The following is a 21,845-nucleotide window of genomic DNA, read 5'->3' as shown; positions in this document are numbered from 1 at the left end:
TTTGTACGTAAACCTAAGCTTTAGGGCCTAATTTGGCACGTGCCAAATAGACTAGACACCAATCACCAAACACTTTGGGAAAGGGCAGAAAAAGTTACTGTTGATCCACTGACGCAAAAGGACAATGTCAGAGTTTAATTCAATAAAAGGAAATCTACGAAATGGAGAGTTGAAAATAAAGAAGGGATGGCCAGAAAGGAATGTTTGGAAAAGATTTGATGAAGTATTCAAAGAGGATGATGGCAGTGTCTCTATTAGTGTGAAGATTGTGAGGCACTATACAACTCGACAGTCACAAGAGGGGGATTCAAATAGGCCTATGGCACATCAGGGAACAAACTGTTCAGATGAGTTAAATGGAAACTGAAATCTGGACACTGACTGTAGATCTTTAATTAACCTCTCACAGTCTTAATATTAACTCCTGCAGAATTAAGCCTTTATTGCAGTAAAATGATAGGCTACAACAATGTAGACTATATTTTGACTCGGGAACAGGAGTGGAGAAATATGATTTCTTTCAGCATCTTGAGAGAATGCGATTGTGCAGTTAGGGACTGCTTTATCAGCCTCCTAAAAGCTGATAGTAGTTTCCCTTTTTTATCTTGATTTTTGCATTTTCTTCTTGCTCCGCGAAAGAATCAAAGATGACGGAGATCTTTACCGATGTCAACTAGATTGAAGCATTCATTCTACCATTTATAACATTATTCCGATGAGCAAGGGTTTATTTAGTCTTCTATCAATTTATAGACAAGTTGACTAACAAATAGCCTGCCAAAATGTCGGAATGATAAGCAGAAACATATCCATATTAGCCACAACAAAATCCTGCACCCCCTGACAAAAAATCGTTCCGTCTTCTCTGATGGGTTCTATATTTGTGGACTAGGGTCAGGTTTCACTTTTTCACATATAGTCGGGCGGTTTGCGGATGGGTTATTAGCAATTGCGGGTGGGCTTGGTTGAACAAACAGCTGACCTGCGCACCACTAACACACAAATGTAAGAGAATACCAGTCGAGGGTCCTTCAGTGAAGCCCTTTTCTCTGTGGTTCCTTGAAGACCCTGGACTGTCCTCAGCAGAGGCATCATTGCCATTATCACACTGTGTCAGAGAGCTAGTTGGTCATAGTCCATTTTCCACATTCAGTCAAAGAGTTACTCAAATACATGGTGCAGAACATACCAGAAAGTCTGAATCATCCAAGGAGTGGAGAGACTTGTCGTCCTCTACCATTTCCCTCACTTCAAACTTTGTCACCTTTCCATCCTCCTTATCCTTCACTATCAGCGGTGGTGTCCTCCTTTCATGATCCTCATCAGACTGTGTATCAGAGTCAATTAGTCTGAGACTATTCTCTTCACAGTCATATCACTCAACACAATCTATGGTGTACAACCTCCTCTTACCTCAGATTCAAAGTCAAGTGAAGGAAGTAGATAGAGATTGTCATCAGAGTTGGAGGATGAGATCACCCCATCATAATTCTCTCCATCAGCCGAGTCACCCCTTCCAGACTGAGGAGACAGACAAAGGCATGTACTTAGGGCAGCCATGGAATTCACTGGCATTGACTGCCAAGAAAATGTTGAATATTTAGGCAATCCAACCATACTTGTACAAGTAGTGAGTAATTCATGGGTAATTGAAAATGCAAGTGGATTGAAATGCAATAAATGCAACTCCCATAACATTAGGGATGGGACTAAAGACCTTCCATACTGTAGGATTCTTTAGCATTTCCAATGAAGTATTGTCAATTCAACCAAGCCTAACCAAAATTGCCATTTGAATCAACAGATTGATCTCTATGGGAACAGCAGAGATGTCTGACCTGGCTGAGACGCTCTGGATTCATGTCCCGTCCATCCCAGATGTCTGTTCCTGCCACAGTTCTCAATGATTGGCTGTGAACAGTTAAAAATATTTTGCCTCATTTTGGCCTTGGAAATAAATGATGTAGCTATCAATAAATCATTTAAAGTAGCTACTGTTGTGTGGTTGATTTGAATGTGACTTACAGGCCCTTTTGTGGATCTGAGGGGTCTGCGCTGAAGTAGACTGTCAAGAGAGCATTCAATTTCAAATGAGTTTAGATGGGGAGGGATATCTGCAGTTGCTTTTATTGTGATAACTGCAGTTTGTACATGGAGCATAAGTAATGTTTATGTGTAATTGTTTTCAGGTCGGATTTGACTTACAGGCCTGGTCTTCTGTGCACCTTACCGGTTGGCCACATCACAGAATCAGGGAGTTCACCCTCACTGGATTCAACTGTCAACACAACACTCAATTTAAAATGTGATAACAAAGACAGAACACAAAATAAATAAATAGGTATTTACCACATAAGGGCGGGCGCCTTAAAGCTCTTCTGATTCTCTCATCACTACGATCCATCTTGTTTTCTGAGGGATACATTTTCATCAATTGATTGGCACAAAACATATCCTAACACACACACACACACAGACAAATGGCACGCCATTCCCTATATAGCGCACTTACTTTGACTTGTGCACATATTTTGATCTGAGCCCACTGGGCACAGGTCAAAAGTACTACACTACAGGGTGCCATTTGGGACCTCCCCAAAGAATGTAAGAGCCTACCAGACATTCTAAACTCCAAATCACCTTGTGCAGTGCGAACGGGTCTAACCAACCGTTTCCAATCGTAGTATTCTCTGCACAGCGTCAGCTAGGGCAGACTATGCGGCAAAAGATTAGCTGAAACAAGCTGATTGAAGAAAGAGATTGTACTGTTGATATCAAAGATGAACACAGTTCATGTAGCGAATTGATGCTTGGTTACGTCACAATAGGTCACCGTTTTATGGCCGCGCATAATACGTCACAAGAAAGGCGTGTAAGGGACCGGACTGGTGGTATCTTCCCCCTGGGTGTAATTTATAACTGTCAAATCAAATCTATGTAGCTATCTAACTCAAATGGCTGTTGAGGACTCTTTGATAATCACATTTGAGGCACATGTCAGCAGGTGGCAGTGTCTTCAAATGCAGTAGTTGATCCCCTGTGCAACAGTTGAGCAACTTTGAAGTTGTACACATTTTGGGGCTAGCAAGCTTGCCCGCATATTTCTACAATTCATCTTCTTATAAACGGATTTTAAACCTAACCACACTGCTGATGTAATGGCCCCAACCTTAAATTAAGACCAAAACGCGTATTTTGGTTTTCATACATTTTTACGATATAGCCAATTACTACTTTGTGGCTGTGTTATCTAGTGGGAATCTCTTGCTAGCTAGTTATCTACCCTCTGGCGTTCCGTAATATTGGAGAAAAAATTGATTGATAATCCAAGTACTAGTTTGAAAAATATGTACTGGGCATCAAATTGATCTCCCGAATTGTTTTAAAAGATATGGTTCAGAGGTTCAAGAGTTTTACTCCTGAGTTCAGGCTGGGATTGTTTCTGTCATTATAGTATAATTTGTTTACTGTCACTAACGTTACATATTTCGGTTTATTAGAGGATGTCTTCAGTCTTGGAACGACTGAAGTACAAAAACACTTGACCGTCTCTCTTGATCCTAGGTCCTGGCAGAGTTGTGCAGACTCAGGACAACAGAGCTTTGGAGGAATTTAAAGAGGAGTCCGTAATTGGCTTTCTAATGATCATGATCTTTTCCTCAAAGAAGTTCATGAATTTATTACTGCTGAAGTGAAAGCCATCCTCACTTGAGGAATGCTGCTTTTTAGTTAGCTTTGCGACACTATAAAAAATAAATTTCTGATTGTTCTTATTTTCCTCAATTAAGTTGGAAAAATAGGATGATCGAGCAGGAAGGAGGGCTGGGTCACTGTCTTCCACCACAAGACAGTGACCCAGCTACTCCTCAGTATTGGGGTTCTGGGGCCTCTCTGGTGGCATTGAGAAGAGTGTGAGCACTGTTTGGTTTCTGCTGCTCTCTATCAGCACATGGGTGTTGTACAGCATACTGGGTCTGCTACTGTTTGGTGGAGGGGTTCATGCCAGTATCCTTCTCCTGTATGTGTATGGCCACAGTGCACTCATCGCAGGGGAGATCTGTATCCTTATTCCAACCTCATTGCGGTTCAAAATAAATGTGATACGCTCCTCTGCAGTATGTCACAGCTTTAGAAGTGTGCTTAGTAGTGTAGTTAAGTGTTATTAGGTTATAGGTCTTGTGTATGAGTCCTGCTGCTAAACATTATGGCATGTTTGTTTAGAAAAATCTTGCATCACTGCTTCACACATTCTCCTTAACTTGCACCGGTGAAACAGACGGAAAGGGCTTGCTCTCACTTCTGAACATGTCCGATGCCAGGGCATCAGTGCTGGATAAGAAGATGCCTTTCAGGCTGCTGAGGAACATTGGTGTACTGTATGTCCCTGCATCAATAGAGGCGAGAAGGAAGACGGTCCACCCACCGTGAGTACTGAGAAAGCACCAGAACCATCATTTATCAGACAAGACATTAAATAACATTTGCTGTGTGCAAGCCAGAGCACATGATGTACTTGTATAACAGTATAACTTCGCCCTCGCCCATACCCGGGCGCGAACCAGGGACCCTCTGCACACATCAACAACAGTCACCCACGAAGCATCGTTACACATAGCTCCACAAAAGACGCGACTCTTGCAGAGCAAGGGGAACTACTACTTCAAGGTCTCAGAGCAAGTGACGTCACCGATTGAAACGCTATTTAGCGCGCACCGCTAACTAAGCTAGCCGTTTCACATCCGTTACACACTACAGTATAATGAGGTGCAGTTATAATAGATGATCCTCAGCTGTAATTGAATACTTTACAATAGGCACCTAGTGGTCCCCCATGATTAGATAGAGAATCACTGGTATAGAGAAGCTCTCTGAAATCTGTCTACGTTCTCATTGATTGCAGAATCATTCCAACACCAGGCTCCTGCCCAGATCAAGCCTACGCTCCAGTGTCCTCTACCTCCAACCTACAGGCTACCGAGACCCCACCAAAGAAATTTGAAGGCTGGGCCCACTCCTACTATACACAGGGGAGCCCTGTTCAGCTCATAGGTTTTTACGGACACAACCATGGGGGGCTTGAGGCCAAGTCACGGACATGGTCACAAGCATGGACACAGCTGCAGCCATGGACATAGTCACAAACACAGCTTTGGCCATGGACTCAGTCATGGGCATGCATCTGCCTCTCAAACCAGCAGTCACTGGGCTCCAGTGGCTCAACATCCACATTTTCAACATTCCCACCTCAGCCCACTGTCTGTCTGTCAGTGTCCCCCAGAGTTTCACAGCAAACATGCCGGAGTCACTATAACAGAATCTGTGACGGTTCATCCAGGAGCACCTGTGTCTTCACTGACAGATTGATGACTTCAATCAGTAACACCAAAACTCACTATAGCTCGATTGAAATTCAAAGGCAATGTTCTCAAAGATTGGAAATGACCTTTACATTTCAAGTGCGCTATTTTCAGCAATCACAATCCTTGTAAAAACGTCAACTTATGGTGTAACTAATAACGTTTTTAAAAAATGATGTCAGTGTGGTTATAAGCCGCTATAGCTCTGAACTTCAGCGATACAGATTTAATCGAGCCCATAGTTTTCATTCAATGTGTTTTCTGTCTCATGTTATACATTGAGATGTAATATGCTTGGACAAGTGGTTTGAGGCAGTACTTGAAGGTCCACTTTTTCTTCACGGATGTTTTTGGTTTGAATACACAAGCAGGCTCTGAATGTTCAAGGTCAAATCAATGCAAGAAAACTTTGATTGTCAGTTGATTGTAAAGACCTCCTTTTGGCTTGTGTGTTTTGTACTTTGTGTTTTTTTACCCATACAGTCGACAAATCTCTTGGTACTCTTGATTTATACAACCTAGATTAAAACAACGTTTTTCAAAACCCTTAGTAAATGGACCAACCAGACCCTCAAGACAGCCATGGGCAAGTCCCTTGATTGGTATCAGGAAGGGTGGGAGAACAACCTGAAGGTAATTCTCTTTGCACACAACAGCAGCATCCAGGCTGAGTATGGACGGGAGCCGCAGCTGTTGACTGAGGTAAACAATGCAATTGTATATACAATTATTGCATATACTGTAGTCTTTCAAAATTGGGATTGACTTAGTGTTTGTCTATTGCTATTTTTGCATAACGTGCTTTCAGATCACTGAAACCCCACCTGATGTGGTGGAAGTTGTCGAACCAGATCAGAACGCCTTTGAGTACTATCTTCAAGCACAGACTGAGAAGGACGTGGAGGTTTTTGACCAGGTAAAAATGATTGTCCTCTGTTAATGTATTTTCTGTCCCTCCAAGAGATATGTAAGAAATATATTTGTAATATGAAATATAATTGCATGTATTCCTGTCATCAATCAAGGTGAGACAGAACATGGACAAGGCGCAGGAGAAACAGAAGGAGAGCTACCGGAGTGTTTACGTCTCTGTCGCCTACCCTGTTCCCTTTAACTCTACTCCTGTTCTCCAGGAGCTAAGGGTCCTGCCCAACACCCAGACGTGGATCCACCCGATGTTCTCCATTACCAACCACCCTCCAACTTTTCATTACATCATCTACAGCTACTGTTGTCATGTTATCATTATCTGCTAAGAAAGTTTGTGCTCTCTCATACTGGCCCTCTTCACTTCCCTTTGGCCAAAGAAGACCTAAGACCCCAATGCCAGACACTGCCCTGCGGCCGGTGCTGTCCTTCGGATGAGACTGTGCACACAGAGGTCCTATCTCTCTGTGGTCACTAAACATCTCATGGCACTTATGACATGAGTAGGGGTGTTGACCCTGCATCTCCTGGCTATATTTTCAAGCCTGATTACTACACGCTATGTAAATCCAACCCATTATCATACGCTACCCTAGTAGGCTGTATGGGAACCAATATAATTATTGGGTCTTTTTTATTTTTTTAAGAATGGTGCATATCTCAAAATATAACAATGAGACCAATATCAATAGTATGTGTGTGTGTGTGTGTGTGTGTGTGTGTGTTGTAGTAGTAGTTGGCCATTATTTCTTCGAACATCTCAGTTTGGGCAGCAGCCACTGGAGAAACCTGTCAATCAAACACAACAGGAGAATAAATAGTAGTTTGCCATTAAACATCAGATAGCTGCTCTTTCTCTGCTACCTCATTCAATTTCTATATTTCTCTACCTCATTCTATTTCTATAAATCTCTAAAACGCCCTTGTTATGTTCCCCTCTTCTATTTCCTCACCTCTTCCTCAGACTCTTCTTTTCATCTTTCTTGTCCTCCTTAGTTTCTCCAACATTTTCCACCTGCTGCATCTTACTGGCCTTCTCTTTCTTCACTTGCTTTTTTCCCTTGGTCTTTTTCCTTTTGACCTTCCTTTCCTGAATATTTTGGACAAGGAGATAAAGTAATATAAGCTTATGGCTATTTTCTACTCTTGAGCTATGGTATCTAGAGGTATGATATACTGTAGAAGGAAATATGGCTAATATTCCCTTCCTGTTTCCTCTCACCTGTGGCGTCACTCCTGACATTTTCTGGAGCAGCTTCCTGCCGTTCTCACTCAGGTTGGTGATTGGGGCCAGGCGAGGGCTGCGGTGGTATGGTAAGTACTCCACAGCAGGCGAAGCAACAATGACAGAGACAGGGCTTGGAGGTGTCGGAGGCTTTGGGACATCCTTTTGGGAGGGACGGGCCACAGCAGAGGGCAGGGCTTGTAGGGCTTCAGCCAGGGTCCGGGGTGCTGAGGTCACAAGAGGAGAGAGGCCAGACACAGGACCAGAGACTTTCCCTGGGCTCTGTAAGACCAGAAACAACAAACAAACTGTTAGGACAGTGCTATGTTATACAAAATCTGTAGATATACTGTATGACTAATCTATAAATACATTAGATACATGACTACACTCAATAAGTAAGATTCATTTACAAAGCTCTGGACATAGTTATTTTTTCTGCATTTCTGCCATGCTCTCTACCATTTCGGCCATCTCTCCAGTGCATTTCTTGAAGGCCACTTTCAACCTTTCCAAGTCATTCAGCCAACTGTCCAGGTTTACTGCCTCAAGATCACTTTCACTGCAGTTTCTCTTCATCACTTGGATCAGTGCCCTCACTTCCTCGCCCATCCTCCCTTTATCTTCCCTATTCACATCTTCATCCCTCAGTCTTTCCTCCTTCCTCTTCCCCATCCACTTCTCAATCCAGGCTCTGAAGCATCCCTCATTCTTCTGCCTCTCTTGGTTGATGTCCTGACCGTCGTTGACCTTGTTCAGGCCTTCCTCCAGGTCGAGCTCTATGGAGGCCAGTTTTTTTTTAATCCTCCTCAGGCTCTCCTCGTTGGTGTTGGTCCACTGTGTCTTCTTGTCCAGCTGCTCCCTGCAGGGCCGGACAGTAGGGACCAACTCCATCAGGCGTGATGCCTTCTTCAGGGCACTCACAGAGGCAGGGAGAAGGATGTTGGGCTTGGCCACAATAATCTGTACAGACATAAGGTCAAATCATTGAGATGTAACACACACTAGTGATGCATTGACTAATAAGCAGCAGTCCCGCGGTTATATCCACAGGGCGGCGGGTTTAGGGTCATGAAATATTATGTGGGAGGCGGTCGGGTTGAATAAAGAGAAAACAATACGTGAAAAAATTCCATACATGTATCATTCTTGTGTCATTTATATCTATAGGCTATTTAGCATTTGTACGTAAACCTAAGCTTTAGGGCCTAATTTGGCACGTGCCAAATAGACTAGACACCAATCACCAAACACTTTTGGGAAAGGGCAGAAAAAGTTACTGTTGATCCACTGACGCAAAAAGGACAATGTCAGAGTTTAATTCAATAAAAGGAAATCTACGAAATGGAGAGTTGAAAATAAAGAAGGGATGGCCAGAAAAGGAATGTTTGGAAAAGATTTGATGAAGTATTCAAAGAGGATGATGGCAGTGTCTCTATTATGTGTGAAGATTGTGAGGCACTATACAAACTCGACAGTCACAAGAGGGGGATTCAAATAGGCCTATGGCACATCAAGGGAACAAACTGTTCAGATGAGTTAAATGGAAACTGAAATCTGGACACTGACTGTAGATCTTTAATTAACCTCTCACAGTCTTAATATTAACTCCTGCAGAATTAAGCCTTTATTGCAGTAAAATGATAGGCGACAACAAATGTAGACTATATTTTGACTCGGGAACAGGAGTGGAGAAATATGATTTCTTTCAGCATCTTGAGAGAATGCGATTGTGCAGTTAGGGACTGCTTTATCAGCCTCCTAAAAGCTGATAGTAGTTTCCCTTTTTTTATCTTGAGTTTTTGCATTTTCTTCTTGCTCCGCGAAAGAATCAAAGATGACGGAGATCTTTACCGATGTCAACTAGATTGAAGCATTCATTCTACCATTTATAACATTATTCCGATGAGCAAGGGTTTATTTAGTCTTCTATCAATTTATAGACAAGTTGACTAACAAATAGCCTGCCAAAATGTCGGAAATGATAAGCAGAAACATATCCATATTAGCCACAACAAAATCCTGCACCCCCTGACAAAAAAATCGTTCCGTCTTCTCTGATGGTGTTCTATATTTGTGGACTAGGGTCAGGTTTTCACTTTTTCACATATAGTCGGGCGGTTGCGGATGGGTTATTAGCAATTGCGGGTGGGCTTGGTTGAACAAACAGCTGACCTGCGCACCACTAACACACAAATGTAAGAGAATACCAGTCGAGGGTCCTTCAGTGAAGCCCCTTTTCTCTGTGGTTCCTTTGAAGACCCTGGACTGTCCTCAGCAGAGGCATCATTGCCATTATCACACTGTGTCAGAGAGCTAGTTGGTCATAGTCCATTTTCCACATTCAGTCAAAGAGTTACTCAAATACATGGTGCAGAACATACCAGAAAGTCTGAATCATCCAAGGAGTGGAGAGACAGATTGTCGTCCTCTACCATTTCCCTCACTTCAAACTTTGTCACCTTTCCATCCTCCTTATCCTTCACTATCAGCGGTGGTGTCCTCCTTTCATGATCCTCATCAGACTGTGTATCAGAGTCAATTAGTCTGAGACTATTCTCTTCACAGTCATATCACTCAACACATCTATGGTGTACAACTCTCTTACCTCAGATTCACAGTCAGTGAAGGAGTAGATAGAGATGTCATCAGAGTTGGAGGATGAGATCACCCCATCATAATTTCTCTCCATCAGCCGAGTCACCCTTCCAGACTGAGGAGACAGACAAAGGCATGTACTTAGGGCAGCCATGGAATTCACTGGCATTGACTGCCAAGAAAATGTTGAATATTTAGGCAATCCAACATACTTGTACAAGTAGTGAGTAATTCATGGGTAATTGAAAATGCAAGTGGATTGAAATGCAATAAATGCAACTCCCATAACATTAGGGATGGGACTAAAGACCTTCCATACTGTAGGATTCTTTAGCATTTCCAATGAAGTATTGTCAATTCAACCAAGCCAACCAAAATTGCCATTTGAATCAACAGATTGATCTCTATGGGAACAGCAGAGATGTCTGACCTGGCTGAGACGCTCTGGATTCATGTCCCGTCCATCCCCAGATGTCTGTTCCTGCCCACAGTTCTCAATGATTGGCTGTGAACAGTAAAAAATATTTTGCTCATTTTGGCCTTGGAAATAAATGATGTAGCTATCAATAAATCATTTAAGTAGCTACTGTTGTGTGGTTGATTTGAATGTGACTTACAGGCCTTTTGTGGATCTGAGGGGTCTGCGCTGAAGTAGACTGTCAAGAGAGCATTCAATTTCAAATGAGTTTAGATGGGGAGGGATATCTGCAGTTGCTTTTATTGTGATAACTGCAGTTTGTACATGGAGCATAAGTAATGTTTATGTGTAATTGTTTTCAGGTCGGATTTGACTTACAGGCCTTGGTCTTCTGTGCACCTTACCGGTTGGCCACATCACAGAATCAGGGGAGTTCACCCTCACTGGATTCAACTGTCAACACAACACTCAATTTAAAATGTGATAACAAAGACAGAACACAAAATAAATAAATAGGTATTTACCACATAAGGGCGGCGCCTTAAAGCTCTTCTGATTCTCTCATCACTACGATCCATCTTGTTTTCTGAGGGATACATTTTCATCAATTGATTGGCACAAAACATATCCTAACACACACACACACACACAGACAAATGGCACGCCATTCCCTATATAGCGCACTTACTTTGACTTGTGCACATATTTTGATCTGAGCCCACTGGGCACAGGTCAAAAGTACTACACTACAGGGTGCCATTTGGGACCTCCCCAAAGAATGTAAGAGCCTACCAGACATTCTAAACTCCAAATCACCTTGTGCAGTGCGAACGGGTCTAACCAACCGTTTCCAATCGTAGTATTCTCTGCACAGCGTCAGCTAGGGCAGACTATGCGGCAAAAGATTAGCTGAAACAAGCTGATTGAAGAAAGAGATTGTACTGTTGATATCAAAGATGAACACAGTTCATGTAGCGAATTGATGCTTGGTTACGTCACAATAGGTCACCGTTTTATGGCCGCGCATAATACGTCACAAGAAAGGCGTGTAAGGGACCGGACTGGTGGTATCTTCCCCCTGGGTGTAATTTATAACTGTCAAATCAAATCTATGTAGCTATCTAACTCAAATGGCTGTTGAGGACTCTTTGATAATCACATTTGAGGCACATGTCAGCAGGTGGCAGTGTCTTCAAATGCAGTAGTTGATCCCCTGTGCAACAGTTGAGCAACTTTGAAGTTGTACACATTTTGGGGCTAGCAAGCTTGCCCGCATATTTCTACAATTCATCTTCTTATAAACGGATTTTAAACCTAACCACACTGCTGATGTAATGGCCCAACCTTAAATTAAGACCAAAACGCGTATTTTGGTTTTCATACATTTTTACGATATAGCCAATTACTACTTTGTGGCTGTGTTATCTAGTGGGAATCTCTTGCTAGCTAGTTATCTACCCTCTGGCGTTCCGTAATATTGGAGAAAAAATTGATTGATAATCCAAGTACTAGTTTGAAAAATATGTACTGGGCATCAAATTGATCTCCCGAATTGTTTTAAAAGATATGGTTCAGAGGTTCAAGAGTTTTACTCCTGAGTTCAGGCTGGGATTGTTTCTGTCATTATAGTATAATTTGTTTACTGTCACTAACGTTACATATTTCGGTTTATTAGAGGATGTCTTCAGTCTTGGAACGACTGAAGTACAAAAACACTTGACCGTCTCTCTTGATCCTAGGTCCTGGCAGAGTTGTGCAGACTCAGGACAACAGAGCTTTGGAGGAATTTAAAGAGGAGTCCGTAATTGGCTTTCTAATGATCATGATCTTTTCCTCAAAGAAGTTCATGAATTTATTACTGCTGAAGTGAAAGCCATCCTCACTTGAGGAATGCTGCTTTTTAGTTAGCTTTGCGACACTATAAAAAATAAATTTCTGATTGTTCTTATTTTCCTCAATTAAGTTGGAAAAATAGGATGATCGAGCAGGAAGGAGGGCTGGGTCACTGTCTTCCACCACAAGACAGTGACCCAGCTACTCCTCAGTATTGGGGTTCTGGGGCCTCTCTGGTGGCATTGAGAAGAGTGTGAGCACTGTTTGGTTTCTGCTGCTCTCTATCAGCACATGGGTGTTGTACAGCATACTGGGTCTGCTACTGTTTGGTGGAGGGGTTCATGCCAGTATCCTTCTCCTGTATGTGTATGGCCACAGTGCACTCATCGCAGGGGAGATCTGTATCCTTATTCCAACCTCATTGCGGTTCAAAATAAATGTGATACGCTCCTCTGCAGTATGTCACAGCTTTAGAAGTGTGCTTAGTAGTGTAGTTAAGTGTTATTAGGTTATAGGTCTTGTGTATGAGTCCTGCTGCTAAACATTATGGCATGTTTGTTTAGAAAAATCTTGCATCACTGCTTCACACATTCTCCTTAACTTGCACCGGTGAAACAGACGGAAAGGGCTTGCTCTCACTTCTGAACATGTCCGATGCCAGGGCATCAGTGCTGGATAAGAAGATGCCTTTCAGGCTGCTGAGGAACATTGGTGTCCTGTATGTCCCTGCATCAATAGAGGCGAGAAGGAAGACGGTCCACCCACCGTGAGTACTGAGAAAGCACCAGAACCATCATTTATCAGACAAGACATTAAATAACATTTGCTGTGTGCAAGCCAGAGCACATGATGTACTTGTATAACAGTATAACTTCGCCCTCGCCCATACCCGGGCGCGAACCAGGGACCCTCTGCACACATCAACAACAGTCACCCACGAAGCATCGTTACACATAGCTCCACAAAAGACGCGACTCTTGCAGAGCAAGGGGAACTACTACTTCAAGGTCTCAGAGCAAGTGACGTCACCGATTGAAACGCTATTTAGCGCGCACCGCTAACTAAGCTAGCCGTTTCACATCCGTTACACACTACAGTATAATGAGGTGCAGTTATAATAGATGATCCTCAGCTGTAATTGAATACTTTACAATAGGCACCTAGTGGTCCCCCATGATTAGATAGAGAATCACTGGTATAGAGAAGCTCTCTGAAATCTGTCTACGTTCTCATTGATTGCAGAATCATTCCAACACCAGGCTCCTGCCCAGATCAAGCCTACGCTCCAGTGTCCTCTACCTCCAACCTACAGGCTACCGAGACCCCACCAAAGAAATTTGAAGGCTGGGCCCACTCCTACTATACACAGGGGAGCCCTGTTCAGCTCATAGGTTTTTACGGACACAACCATGGGGGGCTTGAGGCCAAGTCACGGACATGGTCACAAGCATGGACACAGCTGCAGCCATGGACATAGTCACAAACACAGCTTTGGCCATGGACTCAGTCATGGGCATGCATCTGCCTCTCAAACCAGCAGTCACTGGGCTCCAGTGGCTCAACATCCACATTTTCAACATTCCCACCTCAGCCCACTGTCTGTCTGTCAGTGTCCCCCAGAGTTTCACAGCAAACATGCCGGAGTCACTATAACAGAATCTGTGACGGTTCATCCAGGAGCACCTGTGTCTTCACTGACAGATTGATGACTTCAATCAGTAACACCAAAACTCACTATAGCTCGATTGAAATTCAAAGGCAATGTTCTCAAAGATTGGAAATGACCTTTACATTTCAAGTGCGCTATTTTCAGCAATCACAATCCTTGTAAAAACGTCAACTTATGGTATAACTAATAACGTTTTTAAAAATGATGTCAGTGTGGTTATAAGCCGCTATAGCTCTGAACTTCAGCGATACAGATTTAATCGAGCCCATAGTTTTCATTCAATGTGTTTTCTGTCTCATGTTATACATTGAGATGTAATATGCTTGGACAAGTGGTTTGAGGCAGTACTTGAAGGTCCACTTTTTCTTCACGGATGTTTTTGGTTTGAATACACAAGCAGGCTCTGAATGTTCAAGGTCAAATCAATGCAAGAAAACTTTGATTGTCAGTTGATTGTAAAGACCTCCTTTTGGCTTGTGTGTTTTGTACTTTGTGTTTTTTTACCCATACAGTCGACAAATCTCTTGGTACTCTTGATTTATACAACCTAGATTAAAACAACGTTTTTCAAAACCCTTAGTAAATGGACCAACCAGACCCTCAAGACAGCCATGGGCAAGTCCCTTGATTGGTATCAGGAAGGGTGGGAGAACAACCTGAAGGTAATTCTCTTTGCACACAACAGCAGCATCCAGGCTGAGTATGGACGGGAGCCGCAGCTGTTGACTGAGGTAAACAATGCAATTGTATATACAATTATTGCATATACTGTAGTCTTTCAAAATTGGGATTGACTTAGTGTTTGTCTATTGCTATTTTTGCATAACGTGCTTTCAGATCACTGAAACCCCACCTGATGTGGTGGAAGTTGTCGAACCAGATCAGAACGCCTTTGAGTACTATCTTCAAGCACAGACTGAGAAGGACGTGGAGGTTTTTGACCAGGTAAAAATGATTGTCCTCTGTTAATGTATTTTCTGTCCCTCCAAGAGATATGTAAGAAATATATTTGTAATATGAAATATAATTGCATGTATTCCTGTCATCAATCAAGGTGAGACAGAACATGGACAAGGCGCAGGAGAAACAGAAGGAGAGCTACCGGAGTGTTTACGTCTCTGTCGCCTACCCTGTTCCCTTTAACTCTACTCCTGTTCTCCAGGAGCTAAGGGTCCTGCCCAACACCCAGACGTGGATCCACCCGATGTTCTCCATTACCAACCACCCTCCAACTTTTCATTACATCATCTACAGCTACTGTTGTCATGTTATCATTATCTGCTAAGAAAGTTTGTGCTCTCTCATACTGGCCCTCTTCACTTCCCTTTGGCCAAAGAAGACCTAAGACCCCAATGCCAGACACTGCCCTGCGGCCGGTGCTGTCCTTCGGATGAGACTGTGCACACAGAGGTCCTATCTCTCTGTGGTCACTAAACATCTCATGGCACTTATGACATGAGTAGGGGTGTTGACCCTGCATCTCCTGGCTATATTTTCAAGCCTGATAACTACACGCTATGTAAATCCAACCCATTATCATACGCTACCCTAGTAGGCTGTATGGGAACCAATATAATTATTGGGTCTTTTTTATTTTTTTAAGAATGGTGCATATCTCAAAATATAACAATGAGACCAATATCAATAGTATGTGTGTGTGTGTGTGTGTGTGTGTGTGTGTGTGTGTTGTAGTAGTAGTTGGCCATTATTTCTTCGAACATCTCAGTTTGGGCAGCAGCCACTGGAGAAACCTGTCAATCAAACACAACAGGAGAATAAATAGTAGTTTGCCATTAAACATCAGATAGCTGCTCTTTCTCTGCTACCTCATTCAATTTCTATATTTCTCTACCTCATTCTATTTCTATAAATCTCTAAAACGCCCTTGTTATGTTCCCCTCTTCTATTTCCTCACCTCTTCCTCAGACTCTTCTTTTCATCTTTCTTGTCCTCCTTAGTTTCTCCAACATTTTCCACCTGCTGCATCTTACTGGCCTTCTCTTTCTTCACTTGCTTTTTTCCCTTGGTCTTTTTCCTTTTGACCTTCCTTTCCTGAATATTTTGGACAAGGAGATAAAGTAATATAAGCTTATGGCTATTTTCTACTCTTGAGCTATGGTATCTAGAGGTATGATATACTGTAGAAGGAAATATGGCTAATATTCCCTTCCTGTTTCCTCTCACCTGTGGCGTCACTCCTGACATTTTCTGGAGCAGCTTCCTGCCGTTCTCACTCAGGTTGGTGATTGGGGCCAGGCGAGGGCTGCGGTGGTATGGTAAGTACTCCACAGCAGGCGAAGCAACAATGACAGAGACAGGGCTTGGAGGTGTCGGAGGCTTTGGGACATCCTTTTGGGAGGGACGGGCCACAGCAGAGGGCAGGGCTTGTAGGGCTTCAGCCAGGGTCCGGGGTGCTGAGGTCACAAGAGGAGAGAGGCCAGACACAGGACCAGAGACTTTCCCTGGGCTCTGTAAGACCAGAAACAACAAACAAACTGTTAGGACAGTGCTATGTTATACAAAATCTGTAGATATACTGTATGACTAATCTATAAATACATTAGATACATGACTACACTCAATAAGTAAGATTCATTTACAAAGCTCTGGACATAGTTATTTTTTCTGCATTTCTGCCATGCTCTCTACCATTTCGGCCATCTCTCCAGTGCATTTCTTGAAGGCCACTTTCAACCTTTCCAAGTCATTCAGCCAACTGTCCAGGTTTACTGCCTCAAGATCACTTTCACTGCAGTTTCTCTTCATCACTTGGATCAGTGCCCTCACTTCCTCGCCCATCCTCCCTTTATCTTCCCTATTCACATCTTCATCCCTCAGTCTTTCCTCCTTCCTCTTCCCCATCCACTTCTCAATCCAGGCTCTGAAGCATCCCTCATTCTTCTGCCTCTCTTGGTTGATGTCCTGACCGTCGTTGACCTTGTTCAGGCCTTCCTCCAGGTCGAGCTCTATGGAGGCCAGTTTTTTTTTAATCCTCCTCAGGCTCTCCTCGTTGGTGTTGGTCCACTGTGTCTTCTTGTCCAGCTGCTCCCTGCAGGGCCGGACAGTAGGGACCAACTCCATCAGGCGTGATGCCTTCTTCAGGGCACTCACAGAGGCAGGGAGAAGGATGTTGGGCTTGGCCACAATAATCTGTACAGACATAAGGTCAAATCATTGAGATGTAACACACACTAGTGATGCATTGACTAATAAGCAGCAGTCCCGCGGTTATATCCACAGGGCGGCGGGTTTAGGGTCATGAAATATTATGTGGGAGGCGGTCGGGTTGAATAAAGAGAAAACAATACGTGAAAAAATTCCATACATGTATCATTCTTGTGTCATTTATATCTATAGGCTATTTAGCATTTGTACGTAAACCTAAGCTTTAGGGCCTAATTTGGCACGTGCCAAATAGACTAGACACCAATCACCAAACACTTTTGGGAAAGGGCAGAAAAAGTTACTGTTGATCCACTGACGCAAAAAGGACAATGTCAGAGTTTAATTCAATAAAAGGAAATCTACGAAATGGAGAGTTGAAAATAAAGAAGGGATGGCCAGAAAAGGAATGTTTGGAAAAGATTTGATGAAGTATTCAACGAGGATGATGGCAGTGTCTCTATTATGTGTGAAGATTGTGAGGCACTATACAAACTCGACAGTCACAAGAGGGGGATTCAAATAGGCCTATGGCACATCAAGGGAACAAACTGTTCAGATGAGTTAAATGGAAACTGAAATCTGGACACTGACTGTAGATCTTTAATTAACCTCTCACAGTCTTAATATTAACTCCTGCAGAATTAAGCCTTTATTGCAGTAAAATGATAGGCTACAACAAATGTAGACTATATTTTGACTCGGGAACAGGAGTGGAGAAATATGATTTCTTTCAGCATCTTGAGAGAATGCGATTGTGCAGTTAGGGACTGCTTTATCAGCCTCCTAAAAGCTGATAGTAGTTTCCCTTTTTTTATCTTGAGTTTTTGCATTTTCTTCTTGCTCCGCGAAAGAATCAAAGATGACGGAGATCTTTACCGATGTCAACTAGATTGAAGCATTCATTCTACCATTTATAACATTATTCCGATGAGCAAGGGTTTATTTAGTCTTCTATCAATTTATAGACAAGTTGACTAACAAATAGCCTGCCAAAATGTCGGAAATGATAAGCAGAAACATATCCATATTAGCCACAACAAAATCCTGCACCCCCTGACAAAAAAATCGTTCCGTCTTCTCTGATGGTGTTCTATATTTGTGGACTAGGGTCAGGTTTTCACTTTTTCACATATAGTCGGGCGGTTGCGGATGGGTTATTAGCAATTGCGGGTGGGCTTGGTTGAACAAACAGCTGACCTGCGCACCACTAACACACAAATGTAAGAGAATACCAGTCGAGGGTCCTTCAGTGAAGCCCCTTTTCTCTGTGGTTCCTTTGAAGACCCTGGACTGTCCTCAGCAGAGGCATCATTGCCATTATCACACTGTGTCAGAGAGCTAGTTGGTCATAGTCCATTTTCCACATTCAGTCAAAGAGTTACTCAAATACATGGTGCAGAACATACCAGAAAGTCTGAATCATCCAAGGAGTGGAGAGACAGATTGTCGTCCTCTACCATTTCCCTCACTTCAAACTTTGTCACCTTTCCATCCTCCTTATCCTTCACTATCAGCGGTGGTGTCCTCCTTTCATGATCCTCATCAGACTGTGTATCAGAGTCAATTAGTCTGAGACTATTCTCTTCACAGTCATATCACTCAACACATCTATGGTGTACAACTCTCTTACCTCAGATTCACAGTCAGTGAAGGAGTAGATAGAGATGTCATCAGAGTTGGAGGATGAGATCACCCCATCATAATTTCTCTCCATCAGCCGAGTCACCCTTCCAGACTGAGGAGACAGACAAAGGCATGTACTTAGGGCAGCCATGGAATTCACTGGCATTGACTGCCAAGAAAATGTTGAATATTTAGGCAATCCAACATACTTGTACAAGTAGTGAGTAATTCATGGGTAATTGAAAATGCAAGTGGATTGAAATGCAATAAATGCAACTCCCATAACATTAGGGATGGGACTAAAGACCTTCCATACTGTAGGATTCTTTAGCATTTCCAATGAAGTATTGTCAATTCAACCAAGCCAACCAAAATTGCCATTTGAATCAACAGATTGATCTCTATGGGAACAGCAGAGATGTCTGACCTGGCTGAGACGCTCTGGATTCATGTCCCGTCCATCCCCAGATGTCTGTTCCTGCCCACAGTTCTCAATGATTGGCTGTGAACAGTAAAAAATTTCCTTGGAAATAAATGATGTAGCTATCAATAAATCATTTAAGTAGCTACTGTTATGTGGTTGATTTGAATGTGACTTACAGGCCTTTTGTGGATCTGAGGGGTCTGCGCTGAAGTAGACTGTCAAGAGAGCATTCAATTTCAAATGAGTTTAGATGGGGAGGGATATCTGCAGTTGCTTTTATTGTGATAACTGCAGTTTGTACATGGAGCATAAGTAATGTTTATGTGTAATTGTTTTCAGGTCGGATTTGACTTACAGGCCTTGGTCTTCTGTGCACCTTACCGGTTGGCCACATCACAGAATCAGGGGAGTTCACCCTCACTGGATTCAACTGTCAACACAACACTCAATTTAAAATGTGATAACAAAGACAGAACACAAAATAAATAAATAGGTATTTACCACATAAGGGCGGCGCCTTAAAGCTCTTCTGATTCTCTCATCACTACGATCCATCTTGTTTTCTGAGGGATACATTTTCATCAATTGATTGGCACAAAACATATCCTAACACACACACACACACACACAGACAAATGGCACGCCATTCCCTATATAGCGCACTTACTTTGACTTGTGCACATATTTTGATCTGAGCCCACTGGGCACAGGTCAAAAGTACTACACTACAGGGTGCCATTTGGGACCTCCCCAAAGAATGTAAGAGCCTACCAGACATTCTAAACTCCAAATCACCTTGTGCAGTGCGAACGGGTCTAACCAACCGTTTCCAATCGTAGTATTCTCTGCACAGCGTCAGCTAGGGCAGACTATGCGGCAAAAGATTAGCTGAAACAAGCTGATTGAAGAAAGAGATTGTACTGTTGATATCAAAGATGAACACAGTTCATGTAGCGAATTGATGCTTGGTTACGTCACAATAGGTCACCGTTTTATGGCCGCGCATAATACGTCACAAGAAAGGCGTGTAAGGGACCGGACTGGTGGTATCTTCCCCCTGGGTGTAATTTATAACTGTCAAATCAAATCTATGTAGCTATCTAACTCAAATGGCTGTTGAGGACTCTTTGATAATCACATTTGAGGCACATGTCAGCAGGTGGCAGTGTCTTCAAATGCAGTAGTTGATCCCCTGTGCAACAGTTGAGCAACTTTGAAGTTGTACACATTTTGGGGCTAGCAAGCTTGCCCGCATATTTCTACAATTCATCTTCTTATAAACGGATTTTAAACCTAACCACACTGCTGATCTAATGGCCCAACCTTAAATTAAGACCAAAACGCGTATTTTGGTTTTCATACATTTTTACGATATAGCCAATTTGTACTTTGTGGCTGTGTTATCTAGTGGGAATATCTTGCTAGCTAGTTATCTACCCTCTGGCGTTCCGTAATATTGGAGAAAAAATTTATTGATAATCCAAGTACTAGTTTGAAAAATATGTACTGGGCATCAAAATGATCTCCCGAATAGTTTTAAAAGATATGGTTCAGAGGTTCAAGAGTTTTACTCCTGAGTTCAGGCTGGGAATGTTTCTGTCATTATAGTATAATTTGTTTACTGTCACTAACGTTACATATTTCGGTTTATTAGAGGATGTCTTCAGTCTTGGAACGACTGAAGTACAAAAACACTTGACCGTCTCTCTTGATCCTAGGTCCTGGCAGAGTTGTGCAGACTCAGGACAACTGAGCTTTGGAGGAATTTAAAGAGGAGTCCGTAATTGGCTTTCTAATGATCATGATCTTTTCCTCAAAGAAGTTCATGAATTTATTACTGCTGAAGTGAAAGCCATCCTCACTTGAGGAATGCTGCTTTTTAGTTATCTTTGCGACACTATCAAAAATAAATTTCTGATTGTTCTTATTTTCCTCAATTAAGTTGGAAAAATAGGATGATCGAGCAGCAGTGAGGGCTGGGTCACTGTCTTCCACCACAAGACAGTGACCCAGCTACTCCTCAGTATTGGGGTTCTGGGGCCTCTCTGGTGGCATTGAGAAGAGTGTGAGCACTGTTTGGTTTCTGCTGCTCTCTATCAGCACATGGGTGTTGTACAGCATACTGGGTCTGCTACTGTTTGGTGGAGGGGTTCATGCCAGTATCCTTCTCCTGTATGTGTATGGCCACAGTGCACTCATCGCAGGGGAGATCTGTATCCTTATTCCAACCTCATTGCGGTTCAAAATAAATGTGATACGCTCCTCTGCAGTATGTCACAGCTTTAGAAGTGTGCTTAGTAGTGTAGTTAAGTGTTATTAGGTTATAGGTCTTGTGTATGAGTCCTGCTGCTAAACATTATGGCATGTTTGTTCAGACGGAAAGGGCTTGCTCTCACTTCTGAACATGTCCGATGCCAGGGCATCAGTGCTGGATAAGAAGATGCCTTTCAGGCTGCTGAGGAACATTGGTGTCCTGTATGTCCCTGCATCAATAGAGGCGAGAAGGAAGACGGTCCACCCACCGTGAGTACTGAGAAAGCACCAGAACCATCATTTATCAGAATCTTGCAAGAGGTCATTAAATAACATTTGCTGTGTGCAAGCCA

General features: G+C 42.8%; 2 protein-coding genes across 4 annotated transcripts; both read right to left on the bottom strand.

The window, feature by feature from the left end:
• Positions 1-6,844: 6,844 nt before the first annotated feature.
• LOC116358076 (uncharacterized) lies at positions 6,845-12,039 on the bottom strand. 2 transcript variants are annotated; one of them, XM_031807409.1, is made up of 7 exons: positions 11,050-12,039; positions 10,904-10,978; positions 10,118-10,222; positions 7,972-8,472; positions 7,507-7,791; positions 7,238-7,374; positions 6,970-7,073 (listed from the first exon to the last, which is right to left on the bottom strand). In XM_031807409.1, exons 1-7 carry the CDS (start codon positions 11,149-11,151, stop codon positions 7,028-7,030), a joined length of 1,251 nt encoding a protein of 416 aa, XP_031663269.1. In that variant the 5' UTR covers positions 11,152-12,039; the 3' UTR covers positions 6,970-7,027. The 2 variants fall into 2 exon arrangements, with proteins under 2 accessions (XP_031663270.1, XP_031663269.1); XM_031807410.1 differs by lacking the exon at positions 7,238-7,374 and having other exon boundaries at positions 6,845-7,073.
• Positions 12,040-14,248: 2,209 nt separating this feature from the next.
• Positions 14,249-20,523, bottom strand: LOC116358083 (uncharacterized). 2 transcript variants are annotated; one of them, XM_031807442.1, is made up of 7 exons: positions 19,741-20,523; positions 19,595-19,669; positions 18,823-18,927; positions 16,677-17,177; positions 16,212-16,496; positions 15,943-16,079; positions 15,683-15,778 (listed from the first exon to the last, which is right to left on the bottom strand). In XM_031807442.1, exons 1-7 carry the CDS (start codon positions 19,840-19,842, stop codon positions 15,733-15,735), a joined length of 1,251 nt encoding a protein of 416 aa, XP_031663302.1. In that variant the 5' UTR covers positions 19,843-20,523; the 3' UTR covers positions 15,683-15,732. The 2 variants fall into 2 exon arrangements, with proteins under 2 accessions (XP_031663303.1, XP_031663302.1); XM_031807443.1 differs by lacking the exon at positions 15,943-16,079 and having other exon boundaries at positions 14,249-15,778.
• Between the last annotated feature and the right edge of the window lie 1,322 nt (positions 20,524-21,845).

Source organism: Oncorhynchus kisutch, linkage group LG28 (genome assembly GCF_002021735.2).
Source record: "Oncorhynchus kisutch isolate 150728-3 linkage group LG28, Okis_V2, whole genome shotgun sequence".
NCBI classification, from domain to species: domain Eukaryota; kingdom Metazoa; phylum Chordata; class Actinopteri; order Salmoniformes; family Salmonidae; genus Oncorhynchus; species Oncorhynchus kisutch.
The sequence above is the reverse complement of the archived record's forward strand: the minus strand, read 5'-3'. Positions and strand labels throughout refer to the sequence as shown.